This window comes from Oncorhynchus clarkii, chromosome 2, assembly GCF_045791955.1.
Source record: "Oncorhynchus clarkii lewisi isolate Uvic-CL-2024 chromosome 2, UVic_Ocla_1.0, whole genome shotgun sequence".
Lineage (NCBI taxonomy): Eukaryota > Metazoa > Chordata > Actinopteri > Salmoniformes > Salmonidae > Oncorhynchus > Oncorhynchus clarkii.
Window position 1 is genome coordinate 93,756,183 of NC_092148.1, and position 26,215 is coordinate 93,782,397.

At 46.2% G+C, this 26,215-nt stretch overlaps 3 protein-coding genes across 3 annotated transcripts in view; all 3 read left to right on the top strand.

The window, feature by feature from the left end:
- Positions 1–10,631, top strand: part of LOC139376493 (unconventional myosin-Va-like) — a 39,594-nt gene extending 28,963 nt beyond the window's left edge. The window contains exons 31-40 of the mRNA XM_071119137.1: positions 1–28; positions 269–409; positions 1,042–1,196; positions 2,446–2,535; positions 2,910–3,060; positions 4,363–4,547; positions 8,194–8,291; positions 9,352–9,526; positions 9,787–9,867; positions 10,199–10,631. The exon at positions 1–28 is cut by the window's left edge and continues 66 nt beyond it. Coding sequence (XP_070975238.1) covers positions 1–28; positions 269–409; positions 1,042–1,196; positions 2,446–2,535; positions 2,910–3,060; positions 4,363–4,547; positions 8,194–8,291; positions 9,352–9,526; positions 9,787–9,867; positions 10,199–10,351 — 1,257 coding nt within the window. The 3' untranslated portion in view covers positions 10,352–10,631. The remainder of the gene's footprint in view (positions 29–268; positions 410–1,041; positions 1,197–2,445; positions 2,536–2,909; positions 3,061–4,362; positions 4,548–8,193; positions 8,292–9,351; positions 9,527–9,786; positions 9,868–10,198) is intronic.
- A 1,487-nt stretch (positions 10,632–12,118) lies between these two features.
- Positions 12,119–15,024, top strand: LOC139378574 (unconventional myosin-Va-like). Its single transcript, XM_071120868.1, has 4 exons — positions 12,119–12,237; positions 13,297–13,471; positions 13,729–13,809; positions 14,189–15,024. The coding sequence occupies exons 1-4, from the start codon at positions 12,119–12,121 to the stop codon at positions 14,339–14,341; spliced, it is 528 nt and encodes a 175-aa protein (XP_070976969.1). The 3' UTR covers positions 14,342–15,024.
- A 3,384-nt stretch (positions 15,025–18,408) lies between these two features.
- The window catches only part of LOC139376500 (unconventional myosin-Vc-like), a 53,834-nt gene continuing 46,027 nt past the window's right edge, over positions 18,409–26,215 (top strand). Inside the window, exons 1-5 of the mRNA XM_071119150.1 lie at positions 18,409–18,549; positions 18,901–19,011; positions 21,248–21,419; positions 22,655–22,799; positions 24,977–25,133. Coding sequence (XP_070975251.1) covers positions 18,523–18,549; positions 18,901–19,011; positions 21,248–21,419; positions 22,655–22,799; positions 24,977–25,133 — 612 coding nt within the window. The 5' untranslated portion in view covers positions 18,409–18,522. The remainder of the gene's footprint in view (positions 18,550–18,900; positions 19,012–21,247; positions 21,420–22,654; positions 22,800–24,976; positions 25,134–26,215) is intronic.

Sequence of the window (26,215 nt, forward strand, 5' to 3'; positions counted from 1 at the left end):
TACGTGAAGAGGGTAGAGGAATACGAAGGTATACACACAGTTTATAATGCATTAATATAAACTATAAATAATAGAGGTCCTAAAATCTCATTTTAAGTGTCTATTAGTTGATTATCACGTATAATAGATACTGATTTTATTTCTACAATATAAAAGTCATTATGGTTTTTCAAACCGTATCGGACATAACCAGTACACTCTCTATCTATCTACCTATCTACCTATCTAATCTAATCTAATCTATCTACCTGGTCGTTGGTCTCATTAGCTGGCGGTCAGATGGAGAGGGTGGCTCCAGGTCCAGAGCCTCGCTCTCCTGTTGGTATCACCCGGAAGGAGAGGGACTTCCAAGGCATGCTGGAGTACCGGAGGGGGGATGAGAGCAAACTACTGAAGAGTCTGGTTGTGGGTAGGTTCTGCATGTTTCCCTATTGAGCTGTTTCCAATAGTGGAAAAAGGAAATGTTTGTAACAAGTAAAAGGCATAAATTGATTGATATACCTGTCTCTGTCAGAGCTGAAGCCTTGAGGTGTGGTTGCTAACTCTGCTGTGCTGTGCTAACTGTACTGTGCTGTGCTAACTGTGCTGTGCTGTAATATGCTGTGCTGTGCTAACTGTGCTGTGCTAGCTGTGCTGTGCTAACTGTGCTGTGCTGTGCTAGCTGTGCTGTGCTAACTGTGCTGTGCTGTGCTAACTGTGCTGTGCTAACTGTGCTGTGCTGTGCTAACTGTGCTGTGCTAACTGTGCTGTGCTGTGCTAACTGTGTTGTGCTAACTGTGTTGTGCTAACTGTGATGTGCTGTGCTAACTGTGCTGTGCTGTGCTGTGCTAACTGTGCTGTGTTAAGGCGGCAGGTAGCCTAGCGGTTAAGAGCATTGAGCCACCTCTGTGAAAAATATGTCAATGTGCCCTTGAGCAAGGCACTTAACCATAATTGCTCCTGTAAGTCTCTCTGGATCAGAGCGTCTGGTAAATGACTCAAATGTTGTTGTTTTTAAAAAAATGGTGTTAACTGTGTTGTGATGACTGTGTTGCCCCTTAGAGCTGAAACCTCGTGGTGTGGCGGTTAACTTCCTCCCTGGTCTGCCGGCCTACATCCTGTTCATGTGTCTGAGACATGCTGACTACTCTAATGATGACCAGAGAGTCAGCGTCCTGCTCAACTCTACCATCAACAGCATCAAGGGAGTCATCAAGGTACAGCGTTAGCATCAAGGGAGTCATCAAGGTACAGTGTTAGCATCAAGGGAGTCATCAAGGTACAGTGTTAGCATCAAGGGAGTCATCAAGGTACAGCGTTAGCATCAAGGGAGTCATCAAGGTACAGCGTTAGCATCAAGGGAGTCATCAAGGTACAGCGTTAGCATCAAGGGAGTCATCAAGGTACAGTGTTAGCATCAAGGGAGTCATCAAGGTACAGTGTTAGCATCAAGGGAGTCATCAAGGTACAGTGTTAGCATCAAGGGAGTCATCAAGGTACAGTGTTAGCATCAAGGGAGTCATCAAGGTACAGTGTTAGCATCAAGGGAGTCATCAAGGTACAGTGTTAGCATCAAGGGAGTCATCAAGGTACAGTGTTAGCATCAAGGGAGTCATCAAGGTACAGCGTTAGCATCAAGGGAGTCATCAAGGTACAGCGTTAGCATCAAGGGAGTCATCAAGGTACAGCGTTAGCATCAAGGGAGTCATCAAGGTACAGCGTTAGCATCAAGGGAGTCATCAAGGTAAAGTGTTACCATCAAGGGAGCCATACTACTATGACTGACCTGTAAAACAACACCTATCATACTACTATGACTGACCTGTAAAACAACACCTATCATACTACTATGACTGACCCTGTGAAACAACACCTATCATACTACTATGACTGACCCTGTACAACAACACCTATCATACTACTATGACTGACCCTGTACAACAACACCTATCATACTACTATGACTGACCCTGTAAAACAACACCTATCATACTACTATGACTGACCCTGTGAAACAACACCTATCATACTACTATGACTGACCCTGTAAAACAACACCTATCATACTACTATGTCTGACCCTGTAAAACAACACCTATTATACTACTATGACTGACCCTGTAAAACAACACCTATCATACTACTATGATTGACCCTGTAAAACAACACCTATCATACTACTATGACTGACCCTGTGAAACAACACCTATCATACTACTATGATTGACCCTGTAAAACAACACCTATCATACTACTATGACTGACCCTGTAAAACAACACATTACACTGTACCTGTCCAGTCTATGTGACAAGAAAACGTCTCATTAAATGTGAGCCTGAACATGACATCACATACTGAGGATGCCAAGTCAAGTTCAGTTGACCCATGGGAAAGTCCCACCCCATGAGTTACTGTTGCAATCTGTTTGTTGTTGTTTTTGTTTCCCCCCCCCCCCCCCCCCCCAGAGGCGAGGAGATGACTTTGAGACTGTGTCTTTCTGGCTGGCCAACACCTGCCGGTTCCTACACTGCCTGAAGCAGTACAGTGGAGAGGAGGTAGGCTGGAGAGGAATCATCTCATGACAGTTATTGCTCGACTCATTTTTTTAAACTGTTTAATCCACAGTTACCAAGCACACACCGTTTGCTTAGCAAGTACAGCTTCCTCCTGAGTTGGCTCCAACCCCACACCCTCTACCTCCTGATGCATCCTAACTACTCCGTAGCACAAAATGGAGACACCTTCAAGTTGTGGAATGAGTTTCACAGATGCCCATCTTCTATACACACACACACACACACACGGAGAGAGTAGTGCTAGGTTCTGAGATTAGGATGGGACACACAAACCCCTTGTGTTGACTGTTTTTTACAACCTTATCTGTAGCTGCGGTTTGACCTCCTGTTTCTAACCATCTCCTGTCCTGTAGGCGTTTGTAAAGAACAACACCCCGCGGCAGAATGAGCACTGCTTGTGTAACTTTGACCTGTCAGAGTACCGTCAGGTCCTCAGCGATCTGGCCATCCAGAACTACCAGCAGCTGGTCAGATGCATGGAGGAGGCGCTGCAGCCCATGATAGGTGAGGAGACATTTAGCAGACGCTCTTATGCAGAGCCACTTACATTCAGTCTATTCAACTAAAGTAAGCAAATTAACCACATAGTATGATCAGAGTATGATGATCATGATAATATGCAAGAAAAACCTTCAAATGAGCAATGCTAGTAAGGGTGAGCAATGCTAGTGAGGGTGAGCAATGCTAGTGAGGGTGAGCAATGCCAGTGAGGGTGAGCAATGCTAGTGAGGGTGAGCAATGCTAGTGAGGGTGAGCAATGCTAGTGAGGGTGAGCAATGCTAGTGAGGGTGAGCAATGCCAGTGAGGGTGAGCAATGCCAGTGAGGGTGAGCAATGCTAGTGAGGGTGAGCAATGCTAGTGAGGGTGAGCAATGCTAGTGAGAATGAGCAATGCCAGTGAGGGTGAGCAATGCTAGTGAGAATGAGCAATGCTAGTGAGGGTGAGCAATGCTAGTGAGAATGAGCAATGCCAGTGAGGGTGAGCAATGCTAGTGAGAATGAGCAATGCTAGTGAGGGTGAGCAATGCTAGTGAGAATGAGCAATGCTAGTGAGTGTGAGCAATGCTAGTGAGAATGAGCAATGCTAGTGAGGGTGAGCAATGCTAGTGAGAATGAGCAATGCCAGTGAGGGTGAGCAATGCTAGTGAGAATGAGCAATGCCAGTGAGGGTGAGCAATGCTAGTGAGAATGAGCAATGCCAGTGAGGGTGAGCAATGCTAGTGAGAATGAGCAATGCTAGTGAGAATGAGCAATGCTAGTGAGAATGAGCAATGCTAGTGAGGGTGAGCAATGCTAGTGAGGGTGAGCAATGCTAGTGAGAATGAGCAATGCTAGTGAGGGTGAGCAATGCTAGTGAGGGTGAGCAATGCTAGTGAGGGTGAGCAATGCTAGTGAGAATGAGCAATGCCAGTGAGAGTGAGCAATGCCAGTGAGGGGGAGCAATGCCAGTGAGGGGGAGCAATGCCAGTGAGGGGGAGCAATGCCAGTGAGGGGGAGCAATGCCAGTGAGGGGGAGCAATGCCAGTGAGGGGGAGCAATGCCAGTGAGGGTGAGCAATGCCAGTGAGGGTGAGCAATGCCAGTGAGGGTGAGCAATGCCAGTGAGAGTGAGCAATGCCAGTGAGGGTGAGCAATGCCAGTGAGGGTGAGCAATGCCAGTGAGGGTGAGCAATGCCAGTGAGGGTGAGCAATGCCAGTGAGGGTGAGCTTTTCAGGGAAGAGTAGCACTACTCACACAGTCCAAATGAGAAACGACAACAAAACAACTTAACAAACAAGTGACATTTTATTGTCCAACAATATCCCAGTTCCGGGCATGCTGGAGCATGAGAACTTCCAGGGAGTTCTGGGGTCTAAACCCACGGGCCTACGGAAGAGGACGTCCAGTTGCCCCGGAGAGGCTGTTTACACGGTGGACAGCATCCTACAGCAACTCAGTCTCTTCCACGCTACCCTGATTCAGCATGACGTCGACCCCGAGCTCATCAAACAGGTGTGTGTGTGTTGAGGAGTAAACTCTTGAGACAAATCTAGATGTGGTGTTCCACAGGCATGGATTGTTGAACCTCTGTTCTTTCTAGTTGATATGTTATCTCCCAGGGGGGAGGCCGGAGTTCTAGTTGATATGTTATCTCCCAGGGGGGGAGGCCGGAGTTCTAGTTGATATGTTATCTCCCAGGGGGGGGAGGCAGCAGTTCTAGTTGATATGTTATCTCCCAGGGGGGAGGCCGGAGTTCTAGTTGATATGTTATCTCCCGGGGGGGGGGGGGGGCGGAGTTCTAGTTTATATGTTATCTCCCAGGGGGGGAGGCAGCAGTTCTAGTTGATATGTTATCTCCCAGGGGAGGAGGCAGCAGTTCTAGTTGATATGTTATCTCCCAGGGGGGAGGCCGGAGTTCTAGTTGATATGTTATCTCCCAGGGGGGAGGCCGGAGTTCTAGTTGATATGTTATCTCCCAGGGGGGGAGGCCGGAGTTCTAGTTGATATGTTATCTCCCAGGGGGGAGGCCGGAGTTCTAGTTGATATGTTATCTCCCAGGGGGGAGGCCGGAGTTCTAGTTGATATGTTATCTCCCAGGGGGGGGAGGCCGGAGTTCTAGTTGATATGTTATCTCCCAGGGGGGGGAGGCAGCAGTTCTAGTTGATATGTTATCTCCCGGGGGGGGGGGGGGGGGGGGGGGGGGCGGCGGAGTTCTAGTTGATATGTTATCTCCCAGGGGGGGAGGCAGCAGTTCTAGTTGATATGTTATCTCCCAGGGGAGGAGGCAGCAGTTCTAGTTGATATGTTATCTCCCAGGGGGGAGGCCGGAGTTCTAGTTGATATGTTATCTCCCAGGGGGGAGGCCGGAGTTCTAGTTGATATGTTATCTCCCAGGGGGGGAGGCCGGAGTTCTAGTTGATATGTTATCTCCCAGGGGGGAGGCCGGAGTTCTAGTTGATATGTTATCTCCCAGGGGGGAGGCCGGAGTTCTAGTTGATATGTTATCTCCCAGGGGGGGGGAGGCAGCAGTTCTAGTTGATATGTTATCTCCCAGGGGGGGAGGCCGGAGTTGTAGTTGATATGTTATCTCCCAGGGGGGGGATGCAGCAGTTCTAGTTGATATGCTGTATGCTGTATGTTATCTCCCAGGGCGTGAGGCTGCAGTTCTAGTTGATATGCTGTATGCTGTATGTTATCTCCCAGGGCGTGAGGCAGCAGTTCTAGTTGATATGCTGAATGCTATATGTTATCTCCCAGGGGGGGAGGCAGCAGTTCTAGTTGATATGCTGTATGCTATATGTTATCTCCCAGGGCGTGAGGCAGCAGTTCTAGTTTATATGTTATCTCCCGGGGGGGGGGGGGGGGGGGGCGCAGTTCTAGTTGATATGCTGTATGCTATATGTTATCTCCCAGGGGGGGAGGCAGCAGTTCTAGTTGATATGTTATCTCCCAGGGGGGGAGGCCGGAGTTGTAGTTGATATGCTGTATGCTATATGTTATCTCCCAGGGCGTGAGGCAGCAGTTCTAGTTGATATGCTGTATGCTATATGTTATCTCCCAGGGCGTGAGGCAGCAGTTCTAGTTGATATGCTATATGTTATCTCCCAGGGCGTGAGGCTGCAGTTCTAGTTGATATGCTGAATGCTATATGTTATCTCCCAGGGGGGGAGGCAGCAGTTCTAGTTGATATGCTGTATGCTATATGTTATCTCCCAGGGCGTGAGGCAGCAGTTCTAGTTTATATGTTATCTCCCGGGGGGGGGGGGGGGGGCGCAGTTCTAGTTGATATGCTGTATGCTATATGTTATCTCCCAGGGGGGGGATGCAGCAGTTCTAGTTGATATGTTATCTCCCAGGGGGGGAGGCAGCAGTTCTAGTTGATATGTTATATGTTATCTCCCAGGGGGGGAGGCAGCAGTTCTAGTTGATATGTTATATGTTATCTCCCAAGGGGGGAGGCAGCAGTTCTAGTTGATATGCTGTATGCTATATGTTATCTCCCAGGGCGTGAGGCAGCAGTTCTAGTTGATATGCTGTATGCTATATGTTATCTCCCAGGGCGTGAGGCAGCAGTTCTAGTTGATATGCTATATGTTATCTCCCAGGGCGTGAGGCAGCAGTTCTAGTTGATATGCTGTATGCTATATGTTATCTCCCAGGGGGGAGGCAGCAGTTCTAGTTGATATGCTATATGTTATCTCCCAGGGCGTGAGGCAGCAGTTCTAGTTGATATGCTGTATGCTATATGTTATCTCCCAGGGGGGGAGGCAGCAGTTCTAGTTGATATGCTATATGTTATCTCCCAGGGGGTGAGGCAGCAGTTCTAGTTGATATGCTATATGTTATCTCCCAGGGGGGAGGCAGCAGTTCTAGTTGATATGCTATATGTTATCTCCCAGGGGGTGAGGCAGCAGTTCTAGTTGATATGCTATATGTTATCTCCCAGGGGGGAGGCAGCAGTTCTAGTTGATATGTTATCTCCCAGGGGGGAGGCAGCAGTTCTAGTTGATATGCTATATGTTATCTCCCAGGGGGGGAGGCAGCAGTTCTAGTTGATATGTTATCTCCCAGGGGGGAGGCAGCAGTTCTAGTTGATATGTTATATGTTATCTCCCAGGGCGTGAGGCAGCAGTTCTAGTTGATATGTTATATGTTATCTCCCAGGGCGTGAGGCAGCAGTTCTAGTTGATATGCTGTATGCTATATGTTATCTCCCAGGGGGGGAGGCAGCAGTTCTAGTTGATATGCTGTATGCTATATGTTATCTCCCAGGGCGTGAGGCAGCAGTTCTAGTTGATATGTTATATGTTATCTCCCAGGGCGTAAGGCAGCAGTTCTAGTTGATATGCTATATGTTATCTCCCAGGGCGTAAGGCAGCAGTTCTAGTTGATATGCTGTATGCTATATGTTATCTCCCAGGGCGTAAGGCAGCAGTTCTAGTTGATATGCTATATGTTATCTCCCAGGGGGTGAGGCAGCAGTTCTAGTTTATATGCTATATGTTATCTCCCAGGGGGGGAGGCAGCAGTTCTAGTTGATATGCTATATGTTATCTCCCAGGGGGGAGGCAGCAGTTCTAGTTGATATGCTGTATGCTATATGTTATCTCCCAGGGCGTGAGGCAGCAGTTCTAGTTGATATGCTATATGTTATCTCCCAGGGGGTGAGGCAGCAGTTCTAGTTGATATGCTATATGTTATCTCCCAGGGCGTGAGGCAGCAGTTCTAGTTGATGTGCTGTATGCTATATGTTATCTCCCAGGGCGTGAGGCAGCAGTTCTAGTTGATATGCTGTATGCTATATGTTATCTCCCAGGGGGTGAGGCAGCAGTTCTAGTTGATATGCTGTATGCTATATGTTATCTCCCAGGGCGTGAGGCAGCAGTTCTAGTTGATATGCTGTATGCTATATGTTATCTCCCAGGGGGTGAGGCAGCAGTTCTAGTTGATATGCTATATGTTATCTCCCAGGGCGTGAGGCAGCAGTTCTAGTTGATATGTTATCTCCCAGGGGGTGAGGCAGCAGTTCTAGTTGATATGCTATATGTTATCTCCCAGGGCGTGAGGCAGCAGTTCTAGTTGATATGCTGTATGCTATATGTTATCTCCCAGGGGGGAGGCAGCAGTTCTAGTTGATATGCTGTATGTTATCTCCCAGGGCGTGAGGCAGCAGTTCTACATCATCTGTTCTGTCACTCTCAACAACCTGCTGCTGAGGAAGGACATGTGCTCCTGGAGTAAAGGACTGCAGATCAGGTACAGTTCATTTTTCTCAGTTTGTTTTTACATGTTTTCACCCCAAAATATTTCTATAGAAGCTAAAAGGGTTTAGGCCCCAAGAATGATACCTGGGAAAACACTCGTTGTTCACTGTTTAAAAATAAAAATAAATAAGATTTACTTGTTAGAGGACTGACTATTTGTTCTGATATGATGTGTTTTGAAACATGAATCTGTTTGTCACAAAGTGGCTGTCTGTCCTCTGTACTGTACTGTGGTTTTTGATAACTGTGAAAAGGCCTTTTATAAATACCGTACATTGGGATTGATTGGTTTCTCTCTAGGCACAACAAGTGACAGCTGGAGGAGAGGGGGCTGTCAGACTGTGGAGCTAACTGGGTTGGGGGGGAGGGGGGGCTGTCAGACTGTGGAGCTAACTGGGTGGGGGGGGGGGGGCTGTCAGACTGTGGAGCTAACTGGGTGGGGGGGGGGGGGGGCTGTCAGACTGTTGAGCTAAAAGGGTGGGGGTGGTGTGTCTCTGGGTATAATGTGTTGCAGCTGGAGGAGAGGGGGCTGTCAGACTGTAGAGCTAACTGGGTGGGGGTGGTGTCTCTCTGGGTATAATGTGTTGCAGCTGGAGGAGAGGGGGCTGTCAGACTGTAGAGCTAACTGGGTGGGGGGAGGGGGGCTGTCAGACTGTGGAGCTAACTGGGTGGGGGTGGTGTCTCTCTAGGTATAATGTGTGGCAGCTGGAGGAGAAGGGGCTGCCAGACTGTGGAGCTAACTGGGTGGGGGTGGTGTCTCTCTAGGTATAATGTGTGGCAGCTGGAGGAGAGGGGACTGTCAGACTGTGGAGCTAACTGGGTGGGGGTGGTGTCTCTCTAGGTATAATGTGTGGCAGCTGGAGGAGTGGCTGGAGGAGAAGGGGCTGCCAGACTGTGGAGCTAACTGGGTGGGGGGGGGCTGTCAGACTGTGGAGCTAACTGGGTGGGGATGGTGTCTCTCTAGGTATAATGTGTGGCAGCTGGAGGAGTGGCTGGAGGAGAAGGGGCTGCCAGACTGTGGAGCTAACTGGGTGGGGGTGGTGTCTCTCTAGGTATAATGTGTGGCAGCTGGAGGAGTGGCTGGAGGAGAAGGGGCTGCCAGACTGTGGAGCTAAAGAGATGCTGGAGCCGCTGATCCAGGCCGCTCAGTTACTACAGGTCAAGAAGAAGACTGAGGAAGACGCCCAGGCTCTCTGCACCATGTGCTCTGCCCTCACCACACTACAGGTACGGTCATCTAGGTGCCATTAGAGTATTACATAGGCTGGTTCCAGATCTGTTTGTACTGGGCTTTCCAAAATTCAGACTGGATTTGGCTATACAGCACAAACAGATCTGAGATCAGGCTACAGTATACAGAGTAGTAGTAGTAGTAGTAACTGGAAATATTTCTTCCTTTTAAAAAAATAAAAATTTTGTGGACATGTGATCTCGTCTATTGATAATTTCTCATGATTTAGTTCATTTCTGTTTTTTTCTCTCGTCAGATTGTGAAAGTGCTAACCTTGTACACCCCAGTGATTGAATTTGAGGAACGGGTTTCAATATCCTTCATTAGAACCATACAGGTAAGGAGCTTGTCTGTGTGTACTTTGCTCTCTCGCATCTCCTTTTTTATATATATTGTCCCTACGTCATTGAGTTGTTCTCTCTCTCTCCCTCTCTCTCTTCTCTCTCTCTCGCTCTCTCTCTTCTCTCTCGTCTCTCTCTCCCTCTCTTCTCTCTCTCCCCCTCCACTCTCTCTCTCCCTCTCTCTCTCTCTCTCTTCTCTCTCTCCCCCTCCACTCTCTCTCTCTCCCCCTCCACTCTCTCTCTCTTCTCTCCCTCTCTCTCTTCTCTCCCTCTCTCTCTCTTCTCTCGCTCTCGCTCTCTCTCTCTCTCTCTCTCTCTCTCCTCCAGGCCCTGTTGAAAGGCCGTGTTGAGTCACCGCTGTTACTTATGGACACCAAGAAGATATTCTCTGTGACATTTCCCTTCACCCACTCCCCTCTGGCTTTGGAGACCATTCAGATCCCTAGCAGTCTGAATCTAGGATTCCTCACACGGGTCTAACCCCTGACCCCCCCCCCCCCCCCTAGCTTAAAAAAAAAAAAGTGTATCCTTCCATCCTTCCTCCTTGAAGTCATCTCTGATTTACACATAGTTGGACAGGTTTGATGACTTCAAAGGAAGGAAGGGAGGAAGAAATTCGAACGGCGCCCAGGAATTCTCCCCAATGGGAGAAAGAGGGAACTACATGATTCACCAAAGATGCCTGACCATTCATGTTTTACAAATGCCTTAGAAAAAAGTCAGTCCGTTTTTCATAATGTCCTGACCACATACAATTAGAAACAAGGAACATTGAGGCAGCAGTTCTAGTTGATATGCTATATGTTATCTCCCAGGGCGTGAGGCAGCAGTTCTAGTTGATATGCTGTATGCTATATGTTATCTCCCAGGGGGGGAGGCAGCAGTTCTAGTTGATATGCTATATGTTATCTCCCAGGGGGTGAGGCAGCAGTTCTAGTTGATATGCTATATGTTATCTCCCAGGGGGGAGGCAGCAGTTCTAGTTGATATGCTATATGTTATCTCCCAGGGGGTGAGGCAGCAGTTCTAGTTGATATGCTATATGTTATCTCCCAGGGGGGAGGCAGCAGTTCTAGTTGATATGTTATCTCCCAGGGGGGAGGCAGCAGTTCTAGTTGATATGCTATATGTTATCTCCCAGGGGGGGAGGCAGCAGTTCTACTTGATATGTTATCTCCCAGGGGGGAGGCAGCAGTTCTAGTTGATATGTTATATGTTATCTCCCAGGGCGTGAGGCAGCAGTTCTAGTTGATATGTTATATGTTATCTCCCAGGGCGTGAGGCAGCAGTTCTAGTTGATATGCTGTATGCTATATGTTATCTCCCAGGGGGGGAGGCAGCAGTTCTAGTTGATATGCTGTATGCTATATGTTATCTCCCAGGGCGTGAGGCAGCAGTTCTAGTTGATATGTTATATGTTATCTCCCAGGGCGTAAGGCAGCAGTTCTAGTTGATATGCTATATGTTATCTCCCAGGGCGTAAGGCAGCAGTTCTAGTTGATATGCTGTATGCTATATGTTATCTCCCAGGGCGTAAGGCAGCAGTTCTAGTTGATATGCTATATGTTATCTCCCAGGGGGTGAGGCAGCAGTTCTAGTTTATATGCTATATGTTATCTCCCAGGGGGGGAGGCAGCAGTTCTAGTTGATATGCTATATGTTATCTCCCAGGGGGGAGGCAGCAGTTCTAGTTGATATGCTGTATGCTATATGTTATCTCCCAGGGCGTGAGGCAGCAGTTCTAGTTGATATGCTATATGTTATCTCCCAGGGGGTGAGGCAGCAGTTCTAGTTGATATGCTATATGTTATCTCCCAGGGCGTGAGGCAGCAGTTCTAGTTGATGTGCTGTATGCTATATGTTATCTCCCAGGGCGTGAGGCAGCAGTTCTAGTTGATATGCTGTATGCTATATGTTATCTCCCAGGGGGTGAGGCAGCAGTTCTAGTTGATATGCTGTATGCTATATGTTATCTCCCAGGGCGTGAGGCAGCAGTTCTAGTTGATATGCTGTATGCTATATGTTATCTCCCAGGGGGTGAGGCAGCAGTTCTAGTTGATATGCTATATGTTATCTCCCAGGGCGTGAGGCAGCAGTTCTAGTTGATATGTTATCTCCCAGGGGGTGAGGCAGCAGTTCTAGTTGATATGCTATATGTTATCTCCCAGGGCGTGAGGCAGCAGTTCTAGTTGATATGCTGTATGCTATATGTTATCTCCCAGGGGGGAGGCAGCAGTTCTAGTTGATATGCTGTATGTTATCTCCCAGGGCGTGAGGCAGCAGTTCTACATCATCTGTTCTGTCACTCTCAACAACCTGCTGCTGAGGAAGGACATGTGCTCCTGGAGTAAAGGACTGCAGATCAGGTACAGTTCATTTTTCTCAGTTTGTTTTTACATGTTTTCACCCCAAAATATTTCTATAGAAGCTAAAAGGGTTTAGGCCCCAAGAATGATACCTGGGAAAACACTCGTTGTTCACTGTTTAAAAATAAAAATAAATAAGATTTACTTGTTAGAGGACTGACTATTTGTTCTGATATGATGTGTTTTGAAACATGAATCTGTTTGTCACAAAGTGGCTGTCTGTCCTCTGTACTGTACTGTGGTTTTTGATAACTGTGAAAAGGCCTTTTATAAATACCGTACATTGGGATTGATTGGTTTCTCTCTAGGCACAACAAGTGACAGCTGGAGGAGAGGGGGCTGTCAGACTGTGGAGCTAACTGGGTTGGGGGGGAGGGGGGGCTGTCAGACTGTGGAGCTAACTGGGTGGGGGGGGGGGGCTGTCAGACTGTGGAGCTAACTGGGTGGGGGGGGGGGGGCTGTCAGACTGTGGAGCTAACTGGGTGGGGGTGGTGTGTCTCTGGGTATAATGTGTTGCAGCTGGAGGAGAGGGGGCTGTCAGACTGTAGAGCTAACTGGGTGGGGGTGGTGTCTCTCTGGGTATAATAAGTGTTGCAGCTGGAGGAGAGGGGGCTGTCAGACTGTAGAGCTAACTGGGTGGGGGGAGGGGGGCTGTCAGACTGTGGAGCTAACTGGGTGGGGGTGGTGTCTCTCTAGGTATAATGTGTGGCAGCTGGAGGAGAAGGGGCTGCCAGACTGTGGAGCTAACTGGGTGGGGGTGGTGTCTCTCTAGGTATAATGTGTGGCAGCTGGAGGAGAGGGGACTGTCAGACTGTGGAGCTAACTGGGTGGGGGTGGTGTCTCTCTAGGTATAATGTGTGGCAGCTGGAGGAGTGGCTGGAGGAGAAGGGGCTGCCAGACTGTGGAGCTAACTGGGTGGGGGGGGGCTGTCAGACTGTGGAGCTAACTGGGTGGGGATGGTGTCTCTCTAGGTATAATGTGTGGCAGCTGGAGGAGTGGCTGGAGGAGAAGGGGCTGCCAGACTGTGGAGCTAACTGGGTGGGGGTGGTGTCTCTCTAGGTATAATGTGTGGCAGCTGGAGGAGTGGCTGGAGGAGAAGGGGCTGCCAGACTGTGGAGCTAAAGAGATGCTGGAGCCGCTGATCCAGGCCGCTCAGTTACTACAGGTCAAGAAGAAGACTGAGGAAGACGCCCAGGCTCTCTGCACCATGTGCTCTGCCCTCACCACACTACAGGTACGGTCATCTAGGTGCCATTAGAGTATACATAGCCTGGTTCCAGATCTGTTTGTACTGGGCTTTCCGAACTCAGACTGGATTTGGCTATACAGCACAAACAGATCTGAGATCAGGCTACAGTATACAGAGTAGTAGTAGTAGTAGTAACTGGAAATATTTCTTCCTTTTAAAAAAATAATAATTTTGTGCCATGTGATCTCGTCTATTGATCATTTCTCATGATTTAGTTCATTTCTGTTTTTTTCTCTCGTCAGATTGTGAAAGTGCTAACCTTGTACACCCCAGTGATTGAATTTGAGGAACGGGTTTCAATATCCTTCATTAGAACCATACAGGTAAGGAGCTTGTCTGTGTGTACTTTGCTCTCTCGCATCTCCTTTTTTAAATATATTGTCCCTACGTCATTGAGTTGTTCTCTCTCTCTCTCTCTCTCTCTCTCTACTCTCTCTCTCTCGCTCTCTCTCTTCTCTCTCTCTCTCTTCTCTGTCTCTCTCTCCCTCTCTTCTCTCTCTCTCTCTCTTCCTCCACTCTCTCTCTCTCTCTCTCTCTCTCTCTCTCTCTCTCTCTCTCTCGCTCTGTCTCCTCTCTCTCCCCCTCCACTCTCTCTCTCTCCCTCCTCCACTCTCTCTCTCTTCTCTCTCCTCTCTCTCTCTCTCTCCCTCTCTCTCTCTCTCTCACTCTCACTCTCACTCTCTCTCTCTCTCTCTCCTCCAGGCCCTGTTGAAAGGCCGTGTTGAGTCACCGCTGTTACTTATGGACACCAAGAAGATATTCTCTGTGACATTTCCCTTCACCCACTCCCCTCTGGCTTTGGAGACCATTCAGATCCCTAGCAGTCTGAATCTAGGATTCCTCACACGGGTCTAACCCCTGACCCCCCCCTAGTTTAAAAAAAAAAAGTGTATCCTTCCTCCTTGAAGTCATCTCTGATTTACACATAGTTGGACAGGTTTGATGACTTCAAAGGAAGGAAGGAAGGAAGAAATTTGAACGGCGCCCAGGAATTCTCCCCAATGGGAGAAAGAGGGAACTACATGATTCACCAAAGATGCCTGACCATTCATGTTTTACAAATGCCTTAGAAAAAAGTTAGTCCGTTTTTCATAATGTCCTGACCACATACAATTAGAAACAAGGAACATTCGGAGACCCTTTGTAATAATATGATGTATTTGACAAGAGATAAATTATATTATAATACATAATAAATCTTTTAGCAATAGTTACAGTATACTCTTGTGTTTCCCCTATATGTTCGCCACTGTCAAATCGTGGAATCATTTTCAGGATGGCAAAACGTTTTTCAGCGTAAACTTAAACCAGATATAAAGTATGTAGAAAAGATAATGACGCGATATATATATACATTTTTTTTTTTAATACGATCATCCTCGAGAACTAGCAATCACCAAGATGAGAACTCGATAGACAGTCAGAGAGAATCTAAAATTCCCCAAAATATTATGCTCTGTTGGTCCACCATTGATTTTCCTATAAATGTTTGAGTCACTCAGATGGCATAAGAACAAGGTATAAGAACAAGGCATAAGAACAAGGCATAAGAACAAGGCATAAGAACAAGGCATAAGAACAAGGCATAAGAACAAGGCATAAGAACAAGGCATAAGAACAAGGCATAAGAACAAGGCATAAGAACAAGGCATAAGAACAAGGCATAAGAACAAGGTATAAGAACAAGGCATAAGAACAAGGTATAAGAACAAGGCATAAGAACAAGGCATAAGAACAAGGCATAAGAACAAGGCATAAGAACAAGGCATAAGAACAAGGCATAAGAACAAGGCATAAGAACAAGGCATAAGAACAAGGTATAAGAACAAGGTATAAGAACAAGGCATAAGAACAAGGCATAAGAACAAGGCATAAGAACTAGGCATAAGAACAAGGCATAAGAACAAGGCATAAGAACTAGGCATAAGAACAAGGCATAAGAACAAGGCATAAGAACAAGGCATAAGAACTAGGCATAAGAACAAGGCATAAGAACAAGGCAGAAGAACAAGGCAGAAGAACAAGGCAGAAGAACAAGGCATAAGAACAAGGCATAAGAACAAGGCATAAGAACAAGGCATAAGAACAAGGCATAAGAACAAGGCAGAAGAACAAGGCATAAGAACAAGGCATAAGAACAAGGCATAAGAACAAGGCATAAGAACAAGGCATAAGAACAAGGCATAAGAACAAGGCATAAGAACAAGGCAGAAGAACAAGGCAGAAGAACAAGGCATAAGAACAAGGCATAAGAACAAGGCAGAAGAACAAGGCATAAGAACAAGGCATAAGAACAAGGCATAAGAACAAGGCATAAGAACAAGGCATAAGAACAAGGCAGAAGAACAAGGCATAAGAACAAGGCATAAGAACAAGGCATAAGAACAAGGCAGAAGAACAAGGCAGAAGAACAAGGCAGAAGAACAAGGCAGAAGAACAAGGCAAAAAAAATGTTTATAATTGCAGCAAATTCGTTTTTTTAAAACTCAGAATTCTCTCAGCCTCATGACAACATGTGTGGAATTGGAGGAAAAATAGCTTTAAAGCTGTAAAATGTTGTTCTCTGCCCCCCATGGCAAAATGTGTAGAATTGTAGGAAATGTGTTTTTAAAACAGAAAAAATGTCGCTGCTGAAAAGAATCAGGCTACTCTTTACTTGTTAATGTATGCACAGGGAAATGGCACTGTTTTATATTTTACGCATTAAGAAATAATACATTGTTTGACACAACTATACTGAACAAAAATATAAACGCAAACATGCAACAAGATTTTACTGAGTTACAGTTCGCTTAAGGAAATCAGTCAATTTAAATACATTCATTAGGTCCTAATCTATGGATTTCACATGACTGGGAATACATATATGCATCTGTTGTTCAGATACCTTAATAAAACAGTAGGAGTGTGGATCAGAACACCAGTCAGTATCTGGTGTGATCACCATTTGCCTCATGCAGCGCGACACATCTCCTTCTCATAGAGTTGATCAGGCTGTTGATTGTGGCCTGTGGAAGGTCGTCCCCACTCCTCTTCAATGTCTGTGTGAAGTTGCTGGATATTGGTGGGACCTGGAACTACGCTGTCGTACACGTCGATCCAGAGCATCCCAAACATGCTCAATAGGTGACATGTCTGGGGAGTATGCCGGCCATGGAAGAACTGGGACATTTTCACCTTCCAGGAATTGTGTACAGATCCTTGCGACATGGGGCTGTGCATTATCATGCTGAAACATGAGGTGATGGCAGAGGATGAATGGCATGACAATAGGCTTCAGGATCTTGTCATGATATCTCTGTGCATTCAAATTGTCATCGATAAAATGCAATTTTGTTCGTTGTCTGTCGCTTATGCCTCACCATACCATAACCCCACCGCCACCATGAGGCACTGTGTTTACAACATTGACATCAGAAAACCGCTCACCCACACAACACCATATACAGTTGTGAGGCCAGTTGGATGTACTGCCAAATTCTCTAAAAAGATGGAGGTGGCTTATGGTAGAGAAATGAACATTAAATTCTCTGGCAACAGCTCTGGTGGACATTCCTGCAGTCAGCATGCCAATTGCACGCTCTCTCAACATGAGACATTTGTGGCATTGTGTTGTCTGACAAAACTGCACATTTTAGTGGCCTTTTGGTGTCCCCAGCACAAGGTGCACCTGTGTAATGATCATGTTGTTTAATCAGCTTCTTAATATGCCACATCTTTCAGGTGAATGGATTATATCAAGGAAAAATGCTCACTAACAGGAATGTAAATAAATTTGTGCTCAAAATTTGAGTGAAACAAGCTTTTATTTTTTGTGCGAATGGAAAGTTTCTGGGATCTTTTATTTCAGCACATGAAACATGGGACCAACATTTTACATAATGCGTTTATATTTTTGTTCAGTGTAGGTGGATGAGGGAAATGGCACTAAGAGCTGGGATGAAGTGGGCAGGACTACTGCATTTTTATTAACCAAAATAAATTTATTTCCACGAGTACCGTATATTTGGGAGCCAACGTTAGTTGGCTGATGCTGACCTATGTAATGTAGTGGCTAGTGCTTACTACCTTTGTAATGTAGTGCTTGTTGCCTTCCCATATATCACAGTAAATATGAATATCATGAGCACCACTCCTATTGTACACTGTGTGCTGGACACCGCAACCAAAGAGCCTTGCTGTTGACTCACACCCTCTGTGTGCCCATTGCTTCCCATAGAGATTAAATGACCATCTGGTTTTCCTAAATGTATAAACCTGAATATCTCCTCAAATGCTTTACAGTAGTTTTAATATTGCTGGGAAAAGGCTGAGAGAAATCTATAGGCCATTCCTTGAGTAAACGCAAGGCGCCAATGGAATCACTATAGAATCACCCGCACAACTTTTTAATATTGTTCTATGGTTGTAAGAATGTCCTGCGAATAATTCCACGAGATGGTGGTTTGTTTGCTTTTTTCGGGACCAGGATGTTAGCGTTTATTTGTTACTATGCAACTAAAAGGCTTTATATTGTGGGTCAGCAGTACATAAAAGATGGTGAGAGGTATTTGAAATAATAAATTAAAAAAATAAATTACAAATATGAGTGGGTTTTGAATAGGTGATCATAGAATTAACTGAGAAATGTATTTATTTACATGAACAATATGTGTAGCTTCCATATAATGCTACGTGGATTGCTGTCACCCAACTGCTAGGAAAAGGCTGAGAGAAGTCTATAGGCTACGTTTGCTACTGTATCCCGTTCCATTCCTTGAGTAAACGCAAGGCGCATGCCAATGGAATCACTATAGAATCACCCGCACAACTAAAAACCCGCTGAGGTATGTATCCTGTTTCTATTGTTGTCTTTGTTCAAATGAACACACCCCTAATGTCAAGCTGCTGTCACAAGACTGATGGGCGGGACGAGGAAGGCGAAGTCCACTGCACAGGTAAAGACAACACGCCTGGGGAAGTTGTCGACTTTTTTCACGCCACCGACGGTATGGATGTTGTTGGATAAACTCACGGATTGTTAAAACTTTACTACCATGGCTTTGTCGGAACTTTATACGAAGGTGAGAAAATGTTGAAAAGGGAAGTGATACATGTTTTTTTTTTAAACTCATTCAATCTTAATACGGAATCTCAATCGGTTCGTTTTAACACCTGTTGAACACGTTGACAAATTTGTTATATGACTAACATATGGTGCACACTGTCCACCTGAATACAGTTTGGGAAATGATTATGCAAATGAGTTTCCAACTTTCCTTGTAGTTCATTATCAAATTGCTGTGTTACTACTAATTACATAGACTTCAATAATAAAGTAACTTATCTGTACAAGTTTCTGTACTGTAATTTTGATCTACCATTCACTCATCTCCATCTTGAGAAAGTAGGCTATAATTAATTGGCTCATTCAGTACAACAGAGTGTGGATACCGGATGAAGAGCATGTCTGGAAGTCAGCAGAGATCCTGAGAGACTTCAAACCTGGAGATGATACTTTACAACTGCAGCTTGAGGATGGCACTGTAAGTACTGAAGACAGACTATGAACCAGGGGGTCTCCAACCTTTTCTAGCATGAGATACTGTAATAAAAATAAAGTTATTGGTGTACAAGAGTGTTTTCTGCCAATATACCTGGTAAAATAATGATTATTATAAACTGGGTGGTTTGAGCCCTGAATTCTGATTGGCTGAAAGCCATGATATATCAGATAGTATACTACGGGTATGACAAAACATTTTGTTTTACGGCTCTAATGACGTTGGTAACCAGTTTAATAGCAATAAGGCTCCTTGGGGGTTTGTGATCTATGGCCAATATACCACGGCTAAGGGCTGTGGTATATTGTGTCTAAGAATAGCCCTTAGCCTTCGTATATTGGCCATATACCACATCTCCTCTAAAATCAGTGATTTTAAAACTCCTGGCTCCAGATTTGTTTTTAACTCTCAAAATTAATATTGTTCAAAGAACTGGTCTGGAAGAAAACTAACACATTTGGATTTTGTGTGTGTAGTTCCCCTTTAATTGCGCATCTAGAGTGAGGCATGTGTCATCTAATGCTGAGCAAACACAACACTTCAAAGATATTAACAACTCGGATGCGCTCAAATTTCCAGATTTCCTTGTACCAAATGTTTAATTCCGTCCATCCACAACCCCAGGACGTGGCTGCTCACGTTCCCTAGCTGATCCTGCCCTGCGGTTTTTCGGTTGTCATCGGGGGAAAAATGCCGATAAGCAAACATGTTTTTGTCGGTGAGATGATTTTATTAGTGTGCCCATTATTATGCGCAGAAGCGTTTAAAAAAAGATACTGCGGCGCAGAATATGGACCCACAGACGTGGACAATATGGACTGATATTGTAGAGGGAATTGGCCGTAAAAACGTTTAATTTTGAAAAGGATGCCGCGTTTTCTCCACAGCTCCACCAATCTGTCATATTTATATTTTATATATTTATGGCTAGCTAAACCCCGCCTATTTCTTCAAATTATCTTATTAATATCTGATTTTTAACCAAACCGCACTGCTAAATTTAAGTTTAACCTTAAATTAGTACCAACAAACGAAATATGATGAATTTGTATGAAATGGGCAGTGTTGACTTTGTGGCTGTGGTAACTAGGGACAACCTGCGTGGTGTTGTTGCTTCCCTGTTCGCCATGATTTTTTTGGGGGGGTCTAACATGTGGAGTGCTCATTGGCTGTCGCGTCCTAGGTCTTACTGCCAGGCGCACTGCCAAAGTCAGAAAGTTATCAGGACATCCTGGTCTGGAGAACCGAACAGTCTTCATCAGTGCGTCCTTGACCCGCTCAAACTACGCGAGTCCCGACGTACTGATCTTAGCCCAAGTTCATAGGATTTCACCCTGATCATGAAAATTCGTCAGGGACGGCGAAATCGTGTAGTTTATGCCAGGCATAATGTGCCCGTCTAGCGATGGTTTCTGTGCTGCTGCGGCTCATTTCATGGCAAAGTTTACAAATAATAGATAACAATTGATATACTTCCGCCAGGTTAACCTACTTAACATTTTAATTGAGAAGGTTTTGTGAAAAGTAGTTGTCGACCCACAAGATGGGAAGTATTGCTGGAAAATTGACTGGCCGATATTGTGTTAGGTTTGGCTTTTTAAGCCATTAGTGGCTAACCAGGGGTGGGGTAATAGCGCCTGCGGTGACTGATACTTCTGAGATTTGTTTATGACAGTTTGCGATGGAACACGTGAAAATTGCATGTACTTTCAGAATTGTTTTGATGATGGATGGGCCTGTTGAAGAGCCCTGTTTATAACTATAGACCACAATAATAATCATATTTAATTTACAGCTAAGACCTGAAGCTAGTCCAATTCGACACCTTCTACAGCCGTCAAATTCAACTCTGAACCCCGGTACAGTGGTTTCTGGTTCGAACCACCGCTAACTAAGCTAAAATTTCTCTGTGCCTTTTGAGTAAGGCACTAAAACCCTGATTTCTCCTCTCTGGCGTCTGCTATATGACTGAAATGTAAAATAGTGTATTTATGGGGATCATCTTTCATTTATCTCTAGCTCATTACTTTCACTCATTTATTTATCAACGGCAACGGCAAGACCAGGACATGTAAATCATACAGCATACTTTTAACGTTGAGCTTCTGTATTTTAGTATGCTTTGTAGACCAGGACTAGGTTTACTATACTCTGTGTCCTGGAAACTGGCCACAAGAGGCTTTGAATCACCAACATCACACTGTTATTCCCCCTGTAGGAGATGCTGTACTCCCTGGACACATCCAGTCCTCAGCTCCCTCATCTTCGCAACCCTGATATCCTGGTGGGGGAGAATGACCTGACAGCTCTCAGCTACCTCCACGAACCAGCAGTTCTACACAACCTCAAAGTGCGCTTCGTGGAGTCCAAGATCATCTACACCTACTGCGGTAAAGACACACTCACACTCCCAAGTCCATCTACACCTACTGTGGTAAAGACACACTCACACTCCCAAGTCCACCTACACCTACTGTGGTAAAGACACACTCACACTCCCAAGTCCATCTACACCTACTGTGGTAAAGACACACTCACACTCCCAAGTCCATCTACACCTACTGTGGTAAAGACACACTCACACTCCCAAGTCCATCTACACCTACTGTGGTAAAGACACACTCACACTCCCAAGTCCATCTACACCTACTGCGGTAAAGACACACTCACACTCCCAAGTCCACCTACACCTACTGTGGTAAAGACACACTCACACTCCCAAGTCCATCTACACCTACTGTGGTAAAGACACACTCACACTCCCAAGATCACACCTACTGTGGTAAAGACACACTCACACTCCCAAGTCCATCTACACCTACTGTGGTAAAGACACACTCACACTCCCAAGTCCACCTACACCTACTGTGGTAAAGACACACTCACACTCCCAAGTCCACCTACACCTACTGCGGTAAAGACACACTCACACTCCCAAGTCCATCTACACCTACTGTGGTAAAGACACACTCACACTCCCAAGTCCACCTACACCTACTGTGGTAAAGACACACTCACACTCCCAAGTCCACCTACACCTACTGTAAAGACACACTCACACTCCCAAGATCATCTACACCTACTGCGGTAAAGACACACTCACACTCCCAAGTCCATCTACACCTACTGTGGTAAAGACACACTCACACTCCCAAGATCATCTACACCTACTGCGGTAAAGACACACTCACACTCCCAAGTCCATCTACACCTACTGTGGTAAAGACACACTCACACTCCCAAGATCATCTACACCTACTGTGGTAAAGACACACTCACACTCCCAAGATCATCTACACCTACTGCGGTAAAGACACACTCACACTCCCAAGTCCACCTACACCTACTGCGGTACTAAAGGAAATACTTCCCCGGCTGTCTTAATGGGATGTCTTTGGTTTTACTGTTCGTTTATCGGCTGGATGGAAGGTGAAAGTTCATGTCTGAGTGACGAGTTGTTGCTTTATGTTTGTATAAAATGTAGGAGATGAGAAAAATAATATTCACAGGGCAATACATCTATTTTATTTTTTAAAAATTCTATATTAGAAGCTTACTATGTGAAAGCAAATTAGGATAACTGACTGTGCTCTATGTCTTGATGGTTTCCTTCACTCCCTTTCAGGAATCATCCTGGTGGCCGTCAACCCATACAAGCAGCTTCACATCTATGGAGATGCAGTCATCCACGCCTACAGTGGACAGAACATGGGCGACATGGACCCTCACATCTTCGCCGTGGCAGAGGAGGCTTATAAACAGATGGCCAGGTAAAAGTTAGACAGGCCGTCCCCGGGATGGGGGCTGGTTTTGTGGTAGTAATGCCGGACCAACGCTATGCTCCTGGAGACAACGGTTCAATCCCTGAGTCGTCTCACCCCCCCCCCCTCCCCCCTCCCGGACCAATGCTATGCTCCTGGAGACAACGGTTCAATCCCTGAGTCGTCTCCTCCCCCTCCCGGACCAACGCTATGCTCCTGGAGACAACGGTTCAATCCCTGAGTCGTCTCCTCCCCCTCCCGGACCAACGCTATGCTCCTGGAGACAACGGTTCAATCCCTGAGTCGTCTCCTCCCCCTCCCGGACCAATGCTATGCTCCTGGAGACAACGGTTCAATCCCTGAGTCGTCTCCTCCCCCTCCCGGACCAACGCTATGCTCCTGGAGACAACGGTTCAATCCCTGAGTCGTCTCCTCCCCCTCCCGGACCAACGCTATACTCCTGGAGACAACGGTTCAATCCCTGAGTCGTCTCCTCCCCCTCCCGGACCAACGCTATGCTCCTGGAGACAACGGTTCAATCCCTGAGTCGTCTCCCCCCCCTCCCGGACCAACGCTATGCTCCTGGAGACAACAATTCAATCCCTGAGTCGTCTCCTCCCCCCCTTCCCCCTCTCGGACCAACGCTATGCTCCTGGAGACAACGGTTCAATCCCTGAGTCGTCTCCCCCCCCCCCCTTCCGGACCAATGCTATGCTCCTGGAGACAACGGTTCAATCCCTGAGTCGTCTCCTCCCCCTCCCGGACCAACGCTATGCTCCTGGAGACAACGGTTCAATCCCTGAGTCGTCTCCCCCCCCCCCCCCCCCCCCCCCCCCCCACCAACTTCCTTCAATCTATTTTTCCGTCATACATTTTATCCCTTTGGGCCAATCTGTCAGTATAACTTATTGGAAATAAGCTCAACTGTCAAATGTTCAAATAATGTGAAATATGCAGTATTCCTACGCAGATATAAACTCAGCAAAAAAAAATTAACGTCCTCTCACTGTCAACTGCGTTTATTTTCAGCAAAATTAACATGTGTAAATATTTGTATGAACATAACAAGATTCAACAACTGAGACATAAACTGAACAAGTTCCACAGACATGTGACTAACAGAAATGGAATAATGTGTTCTTGAACAAATGAGGGAGTCAAAATCAAAAGTAACAGTCAGTATCTGGTGTGGCCACCAGCTGCATTAAGTACTGCAGTGCATCTCCTCATGGACTGCACCAGATTTGCCAGTTCTTGCCGTGAGATGTTACCCCACTCTTCCACCAAGGCACCTGTAAGTTCCTGGACATTTCTGGGGGGAATGGCCCTAGCCCTCACCCTCCGATCCAACAGGTCCCAGATGTGCTCAATGGGATTGAGATCCGGGCTCTTCGCTGGCCATGGCAGAACACTGACATTCCTGTCTTGCAGGAAATTACGCACAGAACGAGCAGTATGGCCGGTGGCATTGCCATGCTGGAGGGTCATGTCAGGATGAGCCTGCAGGAAGGGTACCACATGAGGGAGGAGGATGTCTTCCCTGTAATGCACAGCATTGAGATTACCTGCAATGACAACCAGCTCTGTCCGATGATGCTGTGACACACAGCCCCAGACTATGACGGACCTTCCACCTCCATGTTGCTATCCTGTACCTGTCCTGCAGGTGTGATGTTCGGATGTACCGATCCTGTGCAGGTGTTGTTACACGTGGTCTGCCACTACGAGGATGACCCCTGTAGCGCTGTCTCGGGCGTCTCACAGTACGAACATTGCAATTTTATTGTCCTGGCCACATCTGCAGTCCTCATGCCTCCTTGCAGCATGCCTAAGGCACGTTCATGCAGATGAGCAGGGACCCTGGGCATCTTTCTTTTGGTGTTTTTCAGTGTCAGTAGAAAGGCCTCTTTAGTGTCCTAAGTTTTCATAACTGTGACCTTAATTGCCTACGGTCTGTAAGCTGTTAGTGTCTTAACGACCGTTCCACAGGCGCATGTTCATTCATTGTTTATGGTTCATTGAACAACCATGGGTAACCAGTGTTTAAAACCCTTTTACAATGAAGATCTGTAAAGTTTTTTTTTTTGATTTTTAGGAACCTTTGAAAGACGGGGTCCTGAAAAAGGGACGTTTCTCTTTTCTATTTGATGAGATATACATTGAGATTTATTTCCTTTTTTTCTCAGGAACAATAAGAACCAGTCTATCATAGTGAGTGGTGAGTCTGGAGCCGGCAAGACCGTGTCTGCCAGGTATGCCATGAGGTACTTCGCTATGGTCAGCAAGTCTGGCAGCAAAACACACGTGGAAGACAAAGTTCTGGCATCCAACCCAATAACTGAGGTATGTTTTTAAATACATGTGTCCTGGCAGTGAATGGTCATTACATGCAGCATCACAATATGTGAAGGAGTCATTTGATGTAATATGTTTCATTTATGCTTTTGATAATCTGTAGGTAAAGGCCCCACAGTGTGATATAATCTGTAGGTAAAGGCCCCACAGTGTGATATAATCTGTAGGTAAAGGCCCCACAGTGTGATATAATCTGTAGGTAAAGGCCCCACAGTGTGATATAATCTGTAGGTAAAGGCCCCACAGTGTGATATAATCTGTAGGTAAAGGCCCCACAGTGTGATATAATCTGTAGGTAAAGGCCCCACAGTGTGATATAATCTGTAGGTAAAGGCCCCACAGTGTGATATAATCTGTAGGTAAAGGCCCCACAGTGTGATATAATCTGTAGGTAAAGGCCCCACAGTGTGATATAATCTGTAGGTAAAGGCCCCACAGTGTGATAATCTGTAGGTAAAGGCCCCACAGTGTGATAATCTGTAGGTAAAGGCCCCACAGTGTGATACACGTGATAATCTGTAGGTAAAGGCCCCACAGTGTGATACACATGATAATCTGTAGGTAAAGGCCCCACAGTGTGATCCACGTGATAATCTGTAGGTAAAGGCCCCACAGTGTGATCCACGTGATAATCTGTAGGTAAAGGCCCCACAGTGTGATCCACGTGATAATCTGTAGGTAAAGGCCCCACAGTGTGATACACGTGATAATCTGTAGGTAAAGGCCCCACAGTGTGATCCACGTGATAATCTGTAGGTAAAGGCCCCACAGTGTGATCCACGTGATAATCTGTAGGTAAAGGCCCCACAGTGTGATCCACGTGATAATCTGTAGGTAAAGGCCCCACAGTGTGATCCACGTGATAATCTGTAGATAAAGGCCCCACAGTGTGATACACGTGATAATCTGTAGATAAAGGCCCCACAGTGTGATACACGTGATAATCTGTAGATAAAGGCCCCACAGTGTGATACACGTGATAATCTGTAGGTAAAGGCCCCACAGTGTGATCCACGTGATAATCTGTAGGTAAAGGCCCCACAGTGTGATCCACGTGATAATCTGTAGAT

Coding starts and splice junctions, on each gene's coding strand:
- LOC139378574 (XM_071120868.1), top strand. CDS start 12,119: ATGCTGTATGTTATCTCCCAGGGCGTGAGGCAGCAGTTCTACATCATC. Junction 13,472..13,728: donor CTGCCCTCACCACACTACAG/GTACGGTCATCT, acceptor TTCTCTCGTCAG/ATTGTGAAAGTGCTAACCTT. Junction 13,810..14,188: donor CCTTCATTAGAACCATACAG/GTAAGGAGCTTG, acceptor TCTCTCCTCCAG/GCCCTGTTGAAAGGCCGTGT.